This window comes from Periplaneta americana, chromosome 3 (genome assembly GCF_040183065.1).
Source record: "Periplaneta americana isolate PAMFEO1 chromosome 3, P.americana_PAMFEO1_priV1, whole genome shotgun sequence".
NCBI lineage: Eukaryota > Metazoa > Arthropoda > Insecta > Blattodea > Blattidae > Periplaneta > Periplaneta americana.
This window is the reverse complement of record NC_091119.1, coordinates 11,977,050-11,996,588: the sequence shown is the minus strand read 5'-3', so window position 1 is coordinate 11,996,588 and position 19,539 is coordinate 11,977,050. Positions and strand designations below refer to the sequence as shown.

Below are 19,539 nucleotides of genomic sequence, written 5' to 3'. Positions count from 1 at the left end.
AAATAAAATAACAAAATATCTCTCTTCGTACTGTGTAGTTCCGTCACTGAGCTTGTCTTTCAAGAAACTGAGTTCCGGTAGCCTGTACAATAACAAGGTTTTGAAAGGAATCCTGAAAATTTACAACCCTCCTATAATCTCCACCCTCATTTGAAGGGACTTGGTTTTATTGCTACTGAGACAAGATAAACCTTACTAGGTATAGCCAGTCATCCATTGCATACACCGCTGACTGGTAACATATTACACTAATACACTTTGGCATATGTTTGTATATAAACAATTTGTTCTTCCTCTGACACATATCGTCAAGTGAGATGTAGGGGAGTAGTGGGTACAGTGAGACACAAAATATTGAGACATATGTATGCAAGTGAAATTTCAAGTATTTTTAAAATCAAGTACAACAGAAATATACATTAAAACATGGAGTATAATAATACATAAACAGAAATGTTAATAGATAAAGGACATAATATACAATGCGTGTTTGTAAAAAAAAATGCAAATGTCTCACTGTTCCCATTCAGGAGGGTACAGTGAGACACCACAGTGTCTATTAACGGACATTGAAATGATTTACATTTATTTCAAAAGAAAAGAAAGCTTGCTGTCTCTTTATCTTGACATGTTCTGTAGGCTTATTTAGAATCATTTTGATGTCTGACTTCGAAATCATTGAAACATCTGGAACATTTGGAAAAGTGAATTTTCCATGACTTTTCAAACTTTTGCTAAAAATAAAATGCATTTTTGGTGACAACAAAGCTTATAATTATAAGAATTTAATTTAATTCTTTGTTAGTTCTTAATATTTTTTTAAATTTTGTGAATAATTTTTTTATTTAAGAAACCATTAAAATGTAATGTATTCATTATTTTAAGCTATAGTTCCTAAATTGGTTACTAGTATGTTCATTTTTAATGTTAGTTACCGGTAAATGTAATATAATTACAGTTTGTTTTTGCAAATCATTGGTACATGGGAACAGTGAGACGTCTCAGTGTACCCTTCAATGGCATGTCTCACTGTTCCCTTTACGCATAGTTCGTTTAAAAATGGCACCATCACTTCAAACTCAAAACAAGAAAGACGAAACTTTGCAAACATAACGTCAAATACCATAGTATTAGGTAACAAAACATTCATATTTCTATTTGATTTGTATATCCAATATAACCTTCATTAAACACAAGCCAAAATTTTACTTCTAGAGTGAAAAATTAGGAATTATTTTTTCATCACTCACCTTTATAACTTGAATCAAATCGAGTTTGAAAATACTGTTACTTTACTCATGCAACATACAACTCCACTGTTACAAACATTTCAACATCAAAAGAAAGAAAAACAGAGATAGCAATGATGATAGTGATAAATAATAATAATAATAATAATAATAATAATAATAATAATAATAATAATGATAATAATAATAAGAAGAAGAAGAAGAATAAGAATAAATGCATTACATATTAATTGTCAATTTTACAACAGCATAGTTACAATATTTATTGTCATGGGTTAAGCCGAAGTTGCGCAACCTGACAGGTGTTCAACAAGCAATTCCTTGAACTACAATATGATTTTTAAATTTAAATTTGAATTTTGATATTGTCCGACAGTCTCTGACATGGTCAGGGAGAGAATTCCAGAGGCGTGGAATCGATATGCTGAAAGACGATGAGTAGAAGGATGTTCTGTGCAGAGGAATAGAGAGAAGGTACATGTCCCGGGTTCGATGTAGTGAAAGGTAAACAAAACGAGATGCTAGGTAAGAGGGTGTGGAGGTGTGGATGATTTTAAATAGTAATAAGAGAGAGATGAAGAATCTTCTTTCTTTAAGTGGACTCCAAGACAAGAATTCTAGTGGCGGTGTTACGTGATCGAATAGGGCATTCTACTAGAGCATAATACTACTGTAGGGCATTCGAAAAATAATGACAACTTAGTTAGGCCTACTGTTTCACACTACATTTATTTAGGTCACTTTTGACATTACATACTTCAAATACAGTCTCCTGCCATGTTAACAATACGACGGACTCCATCTGCAGCAGCATTTCTGGATACCTCTCTCACTGATCAATGTAAAGCTCTTCGGATGTCAACTCTTGGTTGAAAGCGAATGCCTCGTTTGCAATAGTTCAGTATGGTAGGACTTCTCTTCCATAGACTTCTTGTAATGCCCTCATTATCTCCTAGCTTAGTTACCTCATGAGTGATGCCTTATTGGAGTCACTTATGAGATTCAAACCTGTCTTCGGACAGTTGACAAAACAACAATAATAAAAGAAATTCCAGGTTATTACCTACAAGCGTCCAGATATATAACGTTCTTCAGCCGTAGGCAGCGCCAAGATGCACGGCAACTTCTCTTACATTACTGGGAAGCAGGGAAGTCTATTTCAAACTTAACATTGCTACTCATGTTAGGGACTCGTATAACCCTCCGTTTAACCCTTAAATTGACAATGTAGCGTATGCTATAATTGTAATACAACAATAGAAAAAAATTGGTAGGAAAATTAAATTTCACAAAAGGGTAAAGGAGTGATTCTTAACAAAGAGTTCCCCCCAGCAAACAGCTGGATAAGAAATCACAAAGGTCTAACCCTCTCGGAATGGATAGACGCCCTTAAAATGGTAGGCTATGTCGCTCCGGTCCGAGCTGTACCGGGTAGAAGTCGGGATGGTACCCGCTGTAGGCGCTGTCTCAGCGAGATTGAAACTCTTCCCCATATTCTTGGCTTCTGCCCCTATAGTGAGGTCCTTCGCAACATCCGTCACCATGCTGTCCGTTCTATGCTGGCCGAGGCACTGAAGGAAGTAGGGTTTACAGTCCATCAAGAGGTGCAGGGACTAGCCACACAAGGAAGTGTTCGGCGAATTGATATCATAGCCATTAAGAACAACTCGGCATACATTCTCGATCCCACCATCAGATTTGAGACACATGCAGATCAACCGCATGAGGTGGACAGTGAAAAGAAACGGATCTATGAACCAACAATCCCATTCTATAAAGATAAATATAGCCTGTCCCATATTGATGTAATAGGTCTGATGGTGGGAGCACAAGGTACCATACCCTCCTTCTTTGCCAACAAATGTAAAAACCTGGGGCTAACACACAGCATTGTGAAGGAAATAGCCATTAGTGCCCTCAAAGGATCGGTTCAGATATTGAGAAATCATTTGTATGGGAGTGATAATGCAAATTTCAAGTTATCTTAACCGATGGATGTTGTGATTTAGATATCAATGCCAATCACTCCGTATTATTATTTTTCTCGCGGCATTCAAATCATTATAACCTGTCTGATAATATCCCCCCTTTCTTAACTGCAAATGAGCACAAACGCTACTTAGGTATAAATTTTTCTCACATTTTGCATATTCGATTCCCTAACCGTTTCTAATGTGTATCATTTTACCTTTTAAGTGTGTTTCCAAATTATATGTAATACGCTTTGTCAAATCTTTTCATAAGGGAAGCTAAATTTATTATTTATATATTGTACAACATATAAAATATGGACATTGCGATAGTTGTTTTCTTTACAGTCCGACACGGTTCAATAAACTAGTGTGAGAAATGAAGTTTTGCCAATTTCAGGGTTAAAAGCAAAAGTACCTGAAATATTGGCGAAATATGCACAATTTTGTATACCATTGTTTTTTAATGTAACTGTATAAACGTAAAAAAATATTTTCTGTTTTAAATTTCTATCTGCCTTTATTTAGAGCTCTGAATTGATTGGAAAGCATGTACATTATCACGAAAATTGAATAGTTTTAATTATACAATCAATGGTATTAATAACATTTTCAAACTCTCTCTTGTCCAAGATCATGTTATAATTAAAGCCTATAAGACATCGGCGAAACCAGCTCTCATGTATGATAATAATGCTTGGGCCATAGGCGACTGAGATGAACACTGAATTACTGCCAGTGAAATGAAGTTAGACTACACTAAATTAGACGAGAAGAAAGATACTGGCCTTTCAGAAGAAATAAAGGTGACAGGGCATTTGAGAAAATCCCTATACAGGAAATAATATAATGGAATTAGGATAAATAATACAAATTGGCGGTGCACTAAATAGTGCACCAATATGCCTCAATTAAATCCCAAATCTCTCCTCGGCGCATATGAAGGGAAGGCATATGTCACTGTTGATAGTGATTCTTCCGTCGGATGGGGACGTTAAGACTGGCGGCCCACTTGGTGCTATTCGACAGGAGTATGCTACGTGCCGACACCGGGTTTCCCCTTTCCCTTCCGCATCTTCATCATCATTCTCACCCATTCTCTACACCAGTGGTTACCAACCTTTTTTGACTGACGACACACTTCACTGAACGCCCCTATATCGCGACACACTTATTTGTTTTTATTAATAACTACCCGTACCCGTGCGCTCCGCTGCACCCGTTAGAAATAAATATAAAGTAATTACATAATTAAAATAGGACATTTGATCCAGGGAACATTCGTGTTTGATAGAAGGATAAATCGTTTATTATGTTACTTAATTTAAATTTAATTAAAAAATTAAAATGCGATCATTTTGATCCAGAGACCACTCATTTGGTCATAAAAATTAGTTTAGGAAATACAGGAAACGAATATACAGAATAGCCTATCAAGTTTTCTGTGCATAAGAATCTATTTTAATCTTACCTGTCCTCGATTCACTCAGAAGTTACTGTGATAACATTATAGCATTATGTCCATCTAGAGAAACTACACTTTCCAATGGTGAATTAATAATTAATTATACAAATCTGTTAATTTAGCTTCTGATATTACTTCATAGAAACGCAGAAACATTATCTGTAGGCTATCTTTCATAGCTTTCGATTGTTGCTGTCCAAGGCCCCTTATAGACGAAGTCATTTGTTCTTTAATTCATTACACGGCCTTAGATGGCAGTTATTTAATTTTAAAACTCATTTATCTCATTAAATATCAGTCCTATCAAACTTTTCAAAGAATAAAATTTATCGGAAATGATTTTTAAAGAAATATTTGTTATGTAACATTTTTCACAAAAATCAATAATAAGCGAGATATTTCGATATATTTAATTCAGGCCCCCTTATAACCCCTCTTTTAAATAATGTATTTTGAATACCATATAGTCTATAATCTAAGTTACAACGAACTTAATTTATATTCTAATTTTCATCGACATCCGTTCAGTCATTATCGCGTGAAAAGGTAACAAACATACAGACAGACAGACAGACATACAAACAAAAATGTCAAAAAAGCGATTTTCGGTTTCAGGGTGGTTAATTATATATGTTAGGACCAATTATTTTTAGAAAATCGAAAATTACCAGAAAAATTTCGGCTACAGATTTATTATTAGTATAGATAATATAACAATAACAAACAGTGCTTTTCTTCTATAGAAAGAAGTGGTGGAACTCTGTGCAGAATACTGTATAACAGACGGGAAGATGATTACTGTCGTTTTAAGGGGACACGCTACTGAGATTTCTAACCTCCACAATTTTGATTGTAAGTTTTTGAAATTTTAAAATCGAATAGATGTTCATGAGTTACATGTGCACAGTTATTTTCAAAATTTTATGTTGAAAAATGTACTCGGAAAAAAATAAAATATAAAAAAAGTGTTTATAATTTTAGTAAACAAATATCTGGGTCTCATACAAAGATAATTTGTTTCTTAAACTTTTAAAATGATGCTAAGACTTACTTACTTACAAATGGCTTTTAAGGAACCCGAAGGTTCATTGCCGCCCTCACATAAGCCCGCCAGCGGTCCCTATCCTGAGCAAGATTAATCCAGTTTCTATCATCATACCCCACCTCCCTCAAATCCATTTTAATATTATCCTCCCATCTACGTCTCGGCCTTCCTAAAGGTCTTTTTCCCTCCAGTCTCCCAACTAACACTCTATATGCATTTCTGGATTCGCCCATACGTGCTACATGCCCTGCCCATCTCAAACGTCTGGATTTAATGTTCCTAATTATGTCAGGTGAAGAATACAATGCGTGCAGTTCTGTGTTGTGTAACTTTCTCCATTCTCCTGTAACTTCATCCCGCTTAGCCCCAAATATTTTCCTAAGCACCTTATTCTCAAACACCCTGAACCTATGTTCCTCTCTCAGAGTGAGAGTCCAAGTTTCACAACCATACAGAAGAACCGGTAATATAACTGTTTTATAAACTCTAACTTTCAGATTTTTGGACAGCAGATTGGATGATAAGAGCTTCTCAACCGAATAATAACACGCATTTCCCATATTTATTCTGCGTTTAATTTCCTCCCGAGTGTCATTTATATTTGTTACTGTTGCTCCAAGATATTTGAATTTTTCCACCTCTTCGAAGGATAAATCTCCAATTTTTATATTTCCATTTCGTACAATATTCTGGTCACGAGACATAATCATATACTTTGTCTTTTCGGGATTTACTTCCAAACCGATCGCTCTACTTGCTTCAAGTAAAATTTCCGTGTTTTCCCTAATCGTTTGTGTATTTTCTCCTAACATATTCACGTCATCCGCATAGACAAGAAGCTGATGTAACCCGTTCAATTCCAAACCCTGCCTGTTATCTTGAACTTTCCTAATGGCATATTCTAGCGCGAAGTTAAAAAGTAAAGGTGATAGTGCATCTCCCTGCTTTAGCCCGCAGTGAATTGGAAAAGCATCAGATAGAAACTGACCTATACGAACTTTGCTGTATGTTTCATTGAGACACATTTTAATTAATCGAACTAGTTTCTTGGGAATACCAAATTCAATAAGAATATCATATAATACTTCCCTCTTAACCGAGTCATATGCCTTGCTACCTTGCTAAGACTACCTACAATGAAATGGTGCAAGGGTTTGTTCCCAGTCAATACAGTTCATCAGTAAAAAAAATTTATTTTTCAATTTCAAAATTTCGCGACACACCGGTTGGGAACCCCTGCCCTACACTATACTTACACGAAAACTTACACTCACCTTAGTACAAGACATAACTCTCCATATAGACACATCATGCACAGAGTGGCCTTCCGAAGGCAGCATAGTAGAGTATTAGAAATATTTTTATTTCCGTAACAATATTTTTTTTTTTTTCAGGTATGCTGTCGTCCATTATATAAAATTAAAATAAGTATCTTATATAAAACATATGACTCGGTTAAGAGAGAAGTTTTATATGATATTCTTAATGAATTTTGTATTCCCAAGAAACTAGTTCGATTAATTAAAATGTGTCTCAGTGAAACGTACAGTAGATTTCGTATAGGTCAGTTTCTGTTAGATGCGTTTCCAATTCACTGTGGGCTAAAGCAAGGAGATGCACTATCACCTTCACTTTTTAACTTTGCTCTAGAATATGCCATTAGGAAAGTCCAGGATAACAGAGAGGGTTTGGAATTGAACGGGTTATATCAGCTGCTTGTCTACTGTATGCATATGACGTGAATATGTTAGGAGAAAATCCACAAACGATTAGAGAAAACACGAGAATTTTACTGGAAGGAAGTAAAGAGATAGGTTTCGAAGTAAATCCTGAAAAGAGAAAGTATATGATTATGTCTCGTGACGAGAATATTGTACGAAATGGAAATATAAAATTGGAAACTTATCTTTTGAAGAGGTGGAGAAGTTCAAATATCTTGGAGCAACAGTAACAAATATAAATGACACTCAGGAGGAAATTAAATACAGAATAAATAAAGGGAAATGCCTGTTATTATTCGGATGAGAAGGTTTTATCATCCAGTCTGCTGTCAAAAAATCTGAAACTTAGAATTTATAAAACAGTTATATTACAGGTTGTTCTTTATGGTAGTAAAACTTGGACTCTCACTTTGAGAGAGGAACATAGGTTAAAGGTGTTTGAGAATAAGGTGCTTAGGAAAATATTTGGGGCTAAGAGGGATGAAGTTACAGGAGAATGGAGAAAGTTACACAGCACAGAACTGCACGCATTGTATTCTTCACCTGACATAATTAGGAACATTAAATCGAGACTTTTGAGATGGGTAGGGCATGTAGCACGTATGGGCGAATCCAGAAATGCATATAGAGTGTTAGTTGGGAGGCCGGAGGGAAAAAGACCTTTAGGGAGGCCGAGACGTAGGTGGGAAGATAATATTAAAATGGATTTGAAGGAGGTGGGATATGATGATAGAGAATGGATTAATCTTGCACAGGATATGGACCAATGGTGGGCTTAAGTGAGGGCGGCAATGAACCTCCGGGTTCCTTAAAAGCTAGTAAGTAAGTATCTTATATAAAAAATAAAAAATCTTTGTTGAAATAAATTTGATTTGTGTTCGTTCTCGTTTTCTGTGTTGTATTTATGCAATTAAATATTTTCCTTAGGTGTACGGTTTTAAACATTTGAGGCATGTCTGGAAATTCCGTCTACTAGATATAATAAAGAGATCAAAACCTAAAATCACTGATGAACTTGCCTTGTGACTAGAAATTTTGCTCGAAAATCTGATGAGTTATATCATGGTTCTACAATTTTACATAGTCTAAATTAATCTTCGGGCTATGTAATCACTTTAAGCACGCCTCCGCCTCCTACACCTTCTGACATCGATTTTGCGGTGTTGTGAACTATTATTTAGAAGTTAAATAAACAGAGTGGTCGCCTGTAACTCCACCCATCACATTGTAGGCACTGCCACAGCAGAACAAACATACGTGTTACTAATTATTATGCTCGAGGGGAAAACCGAACCCTGTCTCTACGTTCGTCTGTGCGAACTTTTACACTGACCCCAGTTAGACTCATTTCCAGTCCGTACCAGCAGACTACGCTAAGTTTTGCTGAATATCCTGCAGTAGCGGCCGGTGATCGAAATCCTCGGTGAGGCCAGATGCAACTAGTTTAAGTGCCTCCAATAGGAAATGTTTATTTATGCTCGACCATGCCGAAATGTAGTAATTATACACCTGGTAGCAGCCCTTCAATTGACCTCATTAAAGTACACCTATTCATTAAAGTTCAGGTGTTCCACCAATCAGAAAACGCCATTGTAGCAATATGAAAGCGCAAGAATCGATTATTCTCGGATATGCAATCGAAAGACAACTAGCGAAACGTCACGGAGGCTGGAAATCCAATACTGTCGCAGAAGGTTATGTTCTATTACTATAATAATTAGCGTTAATTGTAAATAATATTCAAATAAATTCAATTTGTCATCTCGTTCTTCAATGTCTAATTCAATTTCAAGGTTATATCAAGATTAATGTTTATTTTACTCTCTAGATTATACCAAGGTCAATATGGACATTGTCGACCTGGTTGGCGAGTTGGTATAGCGCTGGCCTTCTACGCCCAAGATTGCGGGTTCGATCCCGGGCCAGGTCGATGGCATTTAAGTGTGCCATGTCAGTAGATTTACTGGCATGTAAAAGAACTCCTGCGGGACAAAATTCCGGCACATCCGGCGACGCTGATATAACCTCTGCCGTTGCGAGCGTCGTTAAATAAAACATAACATTTAAAACATTTAAATATGGACATTTGTTTCTAGGAAAAAATCAATACTTTCGCTTCTGCGCACATCTCACAATTTACGAGCTATTGCACAAGGTCAGTTCCGCTCCTCAGTCAGATAAGAATGTTATATTTTATTTAACGACGCTCGCAACTGCAGAGGTTATATCAGCGTCGCCGGATGTGTCGGAATTTTGTCCCGCAGGATTTCTTTTACATGCCAGTAAATCAGATAAGAATAACATGAATACTTATGAATAATTTAAAGTTAGAAATATGGTCGAGCATAAAAAGTCGTATGAAACTTGACTATAATGGTAATTAAGACGCTCGTATGAAAATTATGAAACTCGCTTTCGCTCGTTTCATAAGCATTCTCGCGTCTTAATTACTACCATTGTAGGCTCGTTGCATAATGTACTATTATGATATTAGTTATTATTGTTATTATATTATTATCATTATCATTATTTTTATTACTATTATTATTACTACTATCAATGAAAAATAATAATTTCACTCACCAAATAAGCTGTTATGCTGTGAGTTTCAGTGATTGTTTCAGTGTGATGAAGCATCCCATATTATGTGTTGAAATTCCCCTTTCTTTCTTTTATTTTTATTTTTTTCCTTTGACAGCAACGAACAAGGCCAACAGAGAAGTTTATTTTGCATCACATTACCACATAACCATTTATGTTGCCCATACCAGGATGCAATAGAAACTCGCGTTTTAAGATTATGTGTCAGAAAAATTGTCAGCGATGTCGTAGGTATCTCGGTAGGCTCTCTCTTTATTTAAAACTTCCTTTCTTTCAATATTATTTCTTTTCGAAAAAGGACACTCTAACAATGAATTAACTGCACCAGCATTATTTCTCGCATGAGTTTCTGTTTATATTTTCACCAGAATAATTAAATAAATAAATAAATAAGTAAATTAATAAATAAATTATTTTCCCAGAATTTGTAATTTGTTGGGTGGGTGTAAGAGACTGAAAAATTTGGTACATTACGAAATACCACTGCACACATCATCTCTTTATTCTTCATCTTTCACTGTTGCTACTTCTCGTCACTGGAATTCTCTGCCGCCTGAAGTCAAGGGCTGCCGAACTTTAATTTCCTTTAAATGTAAATTAGAAAAATATCTTATGATGAGTTGCCAGACCTAACGCGTTGCAAATGTGTTCCATTGTATTTGTTTATTTTTTTGTTTCTTATTTTTATTATGTAAATCGTGTTTATTTATCACTTAATGCCAATATGTATCCCACTGTGTTGTTGTTTTTATTATTAATATATTTTTTGTGTACATTTTATTCAATTGTCGGTTTCTGGTTTAATTAGGCTATGTAAATCCTATTTAATTGTAATCTAATACTAATATGTATACTAATGTGTTTATTTTTATTTTTACTGTGTGTACATTTTTCTTTTTTTATTGAATTATCGGCTTCTGTTTTTATGTGATTCGTATTTGATTCTAACAAATTAATATGTATTTCACTATGTTTATTTTTATTTTATGAGGTAAATTTTATGTAACTACCTCTTTTGAGCTCATTATGTATCAGTATGTAATTACTTAATTCTGATCTAGTTTTATGTTCAACTGTGTAAGCAAGTTTTAATCTTGGTTGAGTGTAAGAGAAGGCCTTACGGCCCTAACTCTGCCAGGTATAATTATTATATTAAACGAAAAAGTACGGTTTGATACAATTTTCCGTGAGATCTGATACATATTATTTTTGGTCAGTGGCAACACTGGAAGCAATAGGTTGGCTTAAACTAGATAAGAAAAGAAATTTACATTCACTTCTCTTTCTCTTCGAAATCTTGAACTCTTCTATTCCTTCGTACCTGTCGTCTCGCTTCACTTACCTTTCTTCCCACCACAATCTGAACACACGCTCTCGCCATGAAACAATACTAACAATACCATCCCATCGCACCTCCTCATACTCATCCTCTTTCACAATAGCCCTGCCAAGACTCTGGAATTCGTTACCTGCTAGCATCAGGGACTGTCGAAATAAAATTCAATTCAAACGCAAACTTACTAGGCACTTGTTCAGTAATTGAGACTCGTTCAGACATGGTTTCTTGTAAATAGTTCTTTTAATCTACCACAAAATATCTCAATATCCGGTAATTTCATCACTATAGAATTTTGTTATTCTAGGTTTAATTTGTAATTTAGTAAATACAAAAATATTCTTTGTTCTTAACTTCTATGATAAAATGTCTAGCTTTCATTAATCAGGTATTCTTGTCGTACTTTAATTTTTATTGTAATTGTAATTGTAAATTTAATATTAATTGTAATCTTATTGTTCATGTTATAGTTGTAATCCCCTGGTAGAGGGGCAGAGAAGGCCTGACGGCCTTATCTCTACCAGGTTAAATAAATAAATCTAATCTAATCTAATCTGGACAGTCGGTTGAAGGCGATTGTTACGAAAAGTCCGATGATATTCAAGACAGTTCTCGGAATGTACAGAAGAAAAGAAAGCATGATGCAAAGGAGGTGAGAAGAGCAGCTAGTGACTGCCATGCAATGCGGTCGAGATTTTTGTTACATCCCCCCCCTCCCCACCGCTCCAGGCCGGCGGGCGGGCGGTCAGTGGGGAATAAGCTTCTAGACCGCACTAACGGGATGCTGCAGGCCTGACGGTCCCGCAAGTAGCATACGGGAACGGGACTTAGGGAGCCACTGAGTAGAGGGGGGTCTGATACGACGGGGCCCGAACTATCCCGACCAAGCGCGCGCAACGGAGTGGGACAGACAGACAGGCGGGCGGGCGGGCTTGTTTCCTTGCTTCAAGTGGCAGCGGGGCGCAGGGGAGGGGAGATTTTGGTCGCGCGGCGGTGTAGTTAGAGGGGAGGGGGGTCAGAGAGGCAGATGTACGGCAGAGGGCCACAGAACGTCCCGCGACGGAAGATAGAGCTGACGACCGACTGGACGTACGTACAGTCTGCGTGTGGATTTTTCGTCAGCTCATCGTGGCGGCGGTGGAGGGGTGGTGCCGGCCGACACTTTTTTGTCGCGTCACAAAATTAATTCGTGACACCTTGCTCCGCTGCAGTCCTGTTAATAAACAAAGCAGATGTGAGAGTTTATTACGTTCCAATAAATCTTGGGTGACATCACAGTGTGTTAATTGTTTTTCAGGCGGGCGGGAAGGGTGGCTCATATGTTAAACAATTTAATTGTCGTGTGCATTCGGGGGTGAGGCTTTCAAAAAGCGGATAAAAAGTGAGTGATCACAGGCCTTAGGTTCATTACCCGGTTGTTTTTAATACAAATGTATTCTAAAGTGTAGTAGTGACATTTCTGAGCCCAGTGTTTTTTGTGATGTGCTGCTAGAATTCCTCACTATGTCGTCTCCTATGCCACTTGACAGAGAACTGAGACGTCGGCCTTCGTCTGTAGAGCCTGCGACGACAGTACCGACGTCAACATCATCTCTCACGATGACAGCTCCCAAATCGTCGCTCACGCCGACGAAATCATCCCCTTCGGCGTCGGTTCTGATGCTGTCTCCTATGAAACCACCATCGCAGGGCCACAAACGTCGCTCTACATCACAGTCGAAGACAGATGAAGACGGACAGCAATCCAGCAGTAAGAGGCGACGTCACAGCGTCAAACCACACATCACAAACGGCAACACCACCAATACCAAAGAAGACATGTTCGACACTTACCAGCCATGGGTCATCCAGACTTATGGGGACTCTGCAAAGACGAAGACCATCACACTCCGGAAGTATGCCCGGGTCCTCAGGACTCTACGTGGAGAGGAGAGCAATTCTGTAGAGAACTCGAAGTTCCGATTCTGGGTGAAAGCCAAGGGCTTTCGGATCGGACAACCACCAGGATACGTGGCCAAACCTGCTGACAGCATCGTCGGGAGTCAAACTCTATCAGATAACAAGGAAGGCGGCAACCAGGATCCGCCCCTCTACGTCCCAACGGCGACGGCAAAGGTAGGTGACAACTGCCATACTATGATAACTCACGTTTTAATTGCTCTTGTTTCTAGCATTGGTCTCCTTAAGTTTGTGTAATGTTTTCTCGTATCATTGCCATGGTTTCCTGACGAACAGAAGAATGTCGAATATCCTTTAATTGCTCTGACACAGAATCTTCATTGTGCGCAAGCTCTTGAAATTTTCGAACAAAACTGAAGAAAAAATGAAAATTTGTTTTTTTCCATTTTTATTATCTTTATTTTGATATTCCGATGTTGGTTTTTGATTTTGTGCCATTAAAAGTATGAAATTAAAACCAAGATAACTGTATTACTATATTATTCCCATAAAAAACTAATACTTATCATTATTTATATACCTTCTCTGAACATATAAATAAAAAGAAATATTGAAAATTTCTTACAATATGGTGCATGGAGCATTTTATATCAAACGATATAAAGTTTTATAAAATTATTAATATTTACATAATTATTGTACTTAGAATGTTGAACTTGGTATGTCCATTACTAATAACATACTTAGTATCCATGATCAATTTCAAACAAATCAGATAAATTTTTTGGATTTTGAAATATTCACCTCTGCCTCCCCTTAAGCTAACTTTAGTTGGTTTGCTCTTCAGTAAGTAGCATACATTATTTTTATCTTGATTTTGAACAGGAAAATTATTGCTAAATCGTGAACTTTTCGTAGTTGACTTTCCTTTCGTCGGTAAATGACTACATTTAAAAATATTTCCTTTCAGATTTAGGCTTTTACTTTAGTCCTGTTCTGGAGTCATACGTTTAAAACTTGGTGCTATAGCAATTTAATGGATAACAAAATTGTACTCGCGGTGATTTTCTAAGGTTTTTTAAATATTAGGACATTTTGTAATCATTAGCACAGTTTGAGAGACTGAAAGCGATAGGGTCATTATTTCGTTGGGCTGTATTTCGCTTGGATTTTTCGCATAATAATATAAATCTACATGCAACTTTGTAGTCATTGTGTAGAATTAAATTTATTCTTCGGTATTTCTTTTTATTAAAAATGTTTGACTCGTCAGTGTTTGGTTTTTATATTCTCGAGCATGCTGTCAAATATCTACCTTCATGTGAGTCTCTGTACGCAGCTGTAAGAGTTTATCCCGCTATGTACATTGTAGAATTAGTTTTAAAAAATGTGCAACAAATTCCACAATTTGGGACATCTGGCCCAAAATCTACGGCTGACCACTAGGATCTAGAAAACAAAGCAGAGGTTAAATGAAAAAAATACAATATGATTGCGGAGAGAATACGGAACAATGATAAATTTAAAAATAAAGTACAATTTGATTTCGGAGAAACATGGAATGAAAATATATTGAAGAGTAATGAAATGAAGTGAAAAAAAAATTACATAGTATTATACAAGTGATTGTGTAAAATGGATAATGAATTTCTCAATATCATTAGACAAATTTTGTTTTATTATATTATGATATATTTTTTGCACGATCGTATTTTTGTGTTGTACTTATAGCTATTGTTGTCAGTCAGTTGAAAGTTAGAATTACCACACAGAGACTTGTTGCTAGGGAAACTATGCTTCATAACATGAAACTATACTGAAATAGACCCATTACAGTGTACTTATTGTTACTTAGTTACCATTACAGCGCAGTTCTGCGAAGGCTTTGGAATAATATTGCTGTAAATTTTCACTGCAAAATATATTTTATTTGGAATTTTAAAAATATGATCGTGCAAAAAATATTGTACAAAACACGTTTGTGAATTGCATTACAAAATCAAGGAAAATTTTGAAAAACGAGCATATAAATTACTGTTCTTATGACGGAAAATGTTGTAGAAGGAATACAATTTCACTCGATCGAAGATCGGTAGTTCAAGAAAATATTGATTTCGTAATCTGTCTGGAGACCCCATTTCACACAGTTCTGGTCCATTCTCCGAATTTACGGTCCGGTAGGCGATGACGTAACGAGACTCAGTACCGGCACGGTATTCGCCGTTGTGAAAACTGAGAACGTTTGATGTTCAACTGTTTTATTTTGCGAGACGCGCCTTTTCATTGGGCGGGGGAGGGGAAGGCTGATTCTGCTGCACGACCGACAGTGTTCGTATTTGCCATTAGTGCCGATGTCATTCAGGCAGAGCTGCAGTTGTGAGGTCTCGTTATATCTGGTCAATAGAACAATGAAAGCGTTCGTCTTTGTTGACAGCGGAACGAGGGCCTGGATTTCGTAAATAACTCGTAAAGATTTTGAGAATGACTATTTCGTTTATATGACGCCATTCCATTTTCGACCAATGAAGAGTAATTAAATTTTTTAATTTCAACCAATCACAGTCAGACTTTGCGATTATTTTTGCAGTTAGATTTATCGCTATCAATTTATCGCATGGTCGTTCTTTTGTTTAGTGCAAATCTAGTCTTTCAGATAAAACTTCCTGTAAAACAGATTTGAATAATTTCAAGGGAAAAATTGTTCCGGGGCCGGGTATCGATCCCGGGACCTCTGGTTGAACGTACCAGCGCTCTCCCAACTGAGCTACCCGGGAACTCCACCCGACACCGTCTCAACCTTTCCCTTTATATCCACACAACTCGCGTGGGCTGACGAAACGCCAGAGACCCACATCGAGTGCACACAAACTCTGTGTGACTTGGAATTGTGGTTTTCTGTTAACGTACACAGTGACGTATATATTATGCAAATGTAGTCTTTCAGGTAAAGCTTCCTGTAAAGTAGATTTGAATAATTTCAAGGGAAAAATTGTTCCGGGGCCGGGTATCGATCCCGGGACCTCTGGTTGAACGTACCAGCGCTCTCCCAACTGAGCTACCCGGGAACTCCACCCGACACCGTCTCAACCTTTCCCTTTATATCCACACAACTCGCGTGGGCTGACGAAACGCCAGAGACCCACATCGAGTGCACACAAACTCTGTGTGACTTGGAATTGTGGTTTTCTGTTAACGTACACAGTGACGTATATATTATGCAAATCTAGTCTTTCAGGTAAAGCTCCCTGTAAAGCAGATTTGAATAATAATAATTTTGTTTAGTCGTTGTCGCCAACTGTTTCCCCGTAAATTGATGATCATGAATACATTAAGATGCAACTACACGGTTAAACTTTTCTTTCAACTTTAAAGCAATTAATTCAATATTGATATTTAATATTAATTAATATATTTACGCGGTGAAGACGGCGTTCAAAACGGCGCATCATGTAGACACAAAATCTTTATGCATCTTAATTGAACGTACCTTTTAAACTTGATTCTTTCAATATTCTTCCCAGATTGCACGCATACGCGATTGGAATATTGAACTGTGTAGATGCAGCTTTAGTTCCGTTACACACTACAGCGAGAATGCGTTTGTCGAGCTATAAAAAATGCTTTCGTGTAACACTGATTTTAAGTAACGGTCGAAATAAGATACAGCTGACATTGGTCCTGCTCCCACAGGTAACATAACCTATAAGTAGCCTATAAAATTTGTATTTTTTGAATGAAATGAAACAATTAATAGAAAATCAGATGTTCAAATTTATGTAACATCATCGCATATCAAACCCAATGACCTTGCATAGTAATAATCATCAAACTGCCTTCCGTATGACGTAATAAAATTCGTGTTTTAATTAGGCCTATCTGTACAGAGATGGCTTCACTGTGTAGCAACATGTCTCGCATTGGTATATAGCTGTCCCCACTGTTACTGTTAAATTAAATTATGATTTCAGCAGATAATGAAAATGTATTTATGTTATAATAATAAGAGAAAAGTGTAGTACATGTAATTAACATTGTTAAACCTGTATTTCGCTTTTCGCAATTGGCATTACTGAATAATAACATCGAATTTCTATTGCAGTAATCGATATTCATCTACCAGTATTTCAACTTCACAATGTCTGAGTAGATTAAGTATTCGTTAATAAACAATTATTAACATTTTGTGATCGAATTTTAGGGATATATTATTTACATTTTTATTTTATTCACGAAATAGTCCTAATAATTGCCACTCGAGATCTGAGATTTCCCAGATAAATCTCAGACCTCTCGTGACATTACTACAGAAAAAATTGTTTTCTGAAATGTCGGCTTACTACGTGTTTTATCGAATCCTTTCATACTGATTGATACACGGTTTTGAGAATGATCTGTAGCGTGGTTTTCGCGCTGTGTTGACATAACAGGAGACTATTTGCTCTCCCTCCTAGGCAATTGAGGGACGATTGCGTTATATATAATGCACTTCAATTACCAATCGATCCCTGGAGATGGAAGCGCCGAGGAGTTTCGAAACGTTGGTGACATTCAAAAGCTACACTACAGGTTGCTTAGTGAACTGTCCGAAGGCAGGTCTGAACCTCACAACTGATACAAAGAAGGCACCACTCATGAGGCAACTAAGTCAGGAGATAATGATATATAATGGCCAGTTCTTTTCTTCCTCCGTTGCATAACATCGCCGATTAGATACATATTATACAAATTAGATTTCTGATGTACAAAAACTTTTTCTTCCTCTGACACATATGATTTTCATACTTTTTAAATTCTTACTTATTGCCGACGCACGTTTAGGCCTAGTCTATTACTGTTATAAACGAAAACAGTAGCCGAAGATATGCTAGAGTTCCTTAACTTATCTTTATTTTCTTCGGATCAAAAGTTTAGCAAATTTGGCAAGTGTAAGATATGCTTAAAAGAAAGATTGTAGGCTATATCGTACTTAATTTTAAGAAACCTCCTACGTGACAGTACAGAGTATGTAATTTATCAGAAGGGAGAATAAATTAATTAAAATCAATAGGCCTACACTGATTCTCTTGATGTCATATTCACCAACGTTTTCTACCGAATTATCTAGTATTCTTCTGTAGCCATATTGATATTTAATTACCTTTTTCATATAATACAACCAGAACATTTTGATAACTAAGATACAGTTCTGTTTTGTAATTTTGTCTCATTTAAACACTTATAATGTTATTTATTTCAATGCTGTATGTTATTCAAAGTTACGAAATCTTTCCACGCCGACCAAATGCTATTTCGAGAATGATGAGCGAGACTCGAAGTGCACGAGAGTTACGAGACGAGACTCGAAAGACAAATGCAACGAACACAGCGAGCGAGAGCGGCAGTTAGTTTTGTTCTTCTCTAGTAGACGACATAATACCATTTATTTATTTATTTATTTATTTATTTATTTATTTATTTATTTGTTTGTTTATTTATTTATTTATTCAATCGTTCGTTTGTTTATTTATTTATTTATTTATTTATTCAATCATTCATTTGTTCGTTTATTTATTTATTTATTTATTCAATTGTTCGTTTATTTATTTATTTATTTATTTATTTATTTATTTATTTAATCATTCATTTGTTCGTTCGTTTGTTTATTTATTTATTTATTCAATCATTCATTTGTTCGTTTGTTTATTTATTTATTTATTTATTTATTTATTTATTCAATTGTTCGTTTATTTATTTATTTATTTATTTATTCAATCATTCATTTGTTCGTTCGTTTGTTTATTTATTTATTTACTTATTTATTCAATCATTCATTTGTTCGTCCGTTTGTTTATTTATTTATTTATTTATTCAGTCATTCATTTGTTCGTTTGTTTATTTATTTATTCAATCATTCATTTGTTCGTTTGTTTATTTATTTATTTATTCAGTCATTCATTTGTTCGTTTGTTTATTTATTTATTCAATCATTCAATTGTTCGTTCGTTTGTTTATTTATTTATTTATTCAATCATTCATTTGTTCGTTTGTTTATTTATTTATTCAATCATTCATTTGTTCGTTTGTTTATTTATTTATTCAATCATTCATTTGTTCGTTTGTTTATTTATTTATTCAGTCATTCATTTGTTCGTTTGTTTATTTATTTATTCAATCATTCATTTGTTCGTTCGTATATTTATTTATTTATTTATTTACTTATTTATTCAGTCATTCATTTGTTCGTTTGTTTATTTATTTATTCAATCATTCCTT

The 19,539-nt window shown here is 35.8% G+C and overlaps 1 protein-coding gene across 2 annotated transcripts in view; it reads left to right on the top strand.

Annotated features, from left to right (window-relative positions):
• Nucleotides 1-12,428: 12,428 nt before the first annotated feature.
• The window catches only part of LOC138695801 (nucleolar protein 4-like), a 927,536-nt gene continuing 920,425 nt past the window's right edge, over nt 12,429-19,539 (top strand). For both annotated transcript variants that reach the window (XM_069820005.1, XM_069820004.1), the window contains exon 1: nt 12,429-13,503. In XM_069820005.1, the coding sequence (XP_069676106.1) occupies nt 12,892-13,503 (612 nt within the window). In that variant the 5' untranslated portion in view covers nt 12,429-12,891. The remainder of the gene's footprint in view (nt 13,504-19,539) is intronic.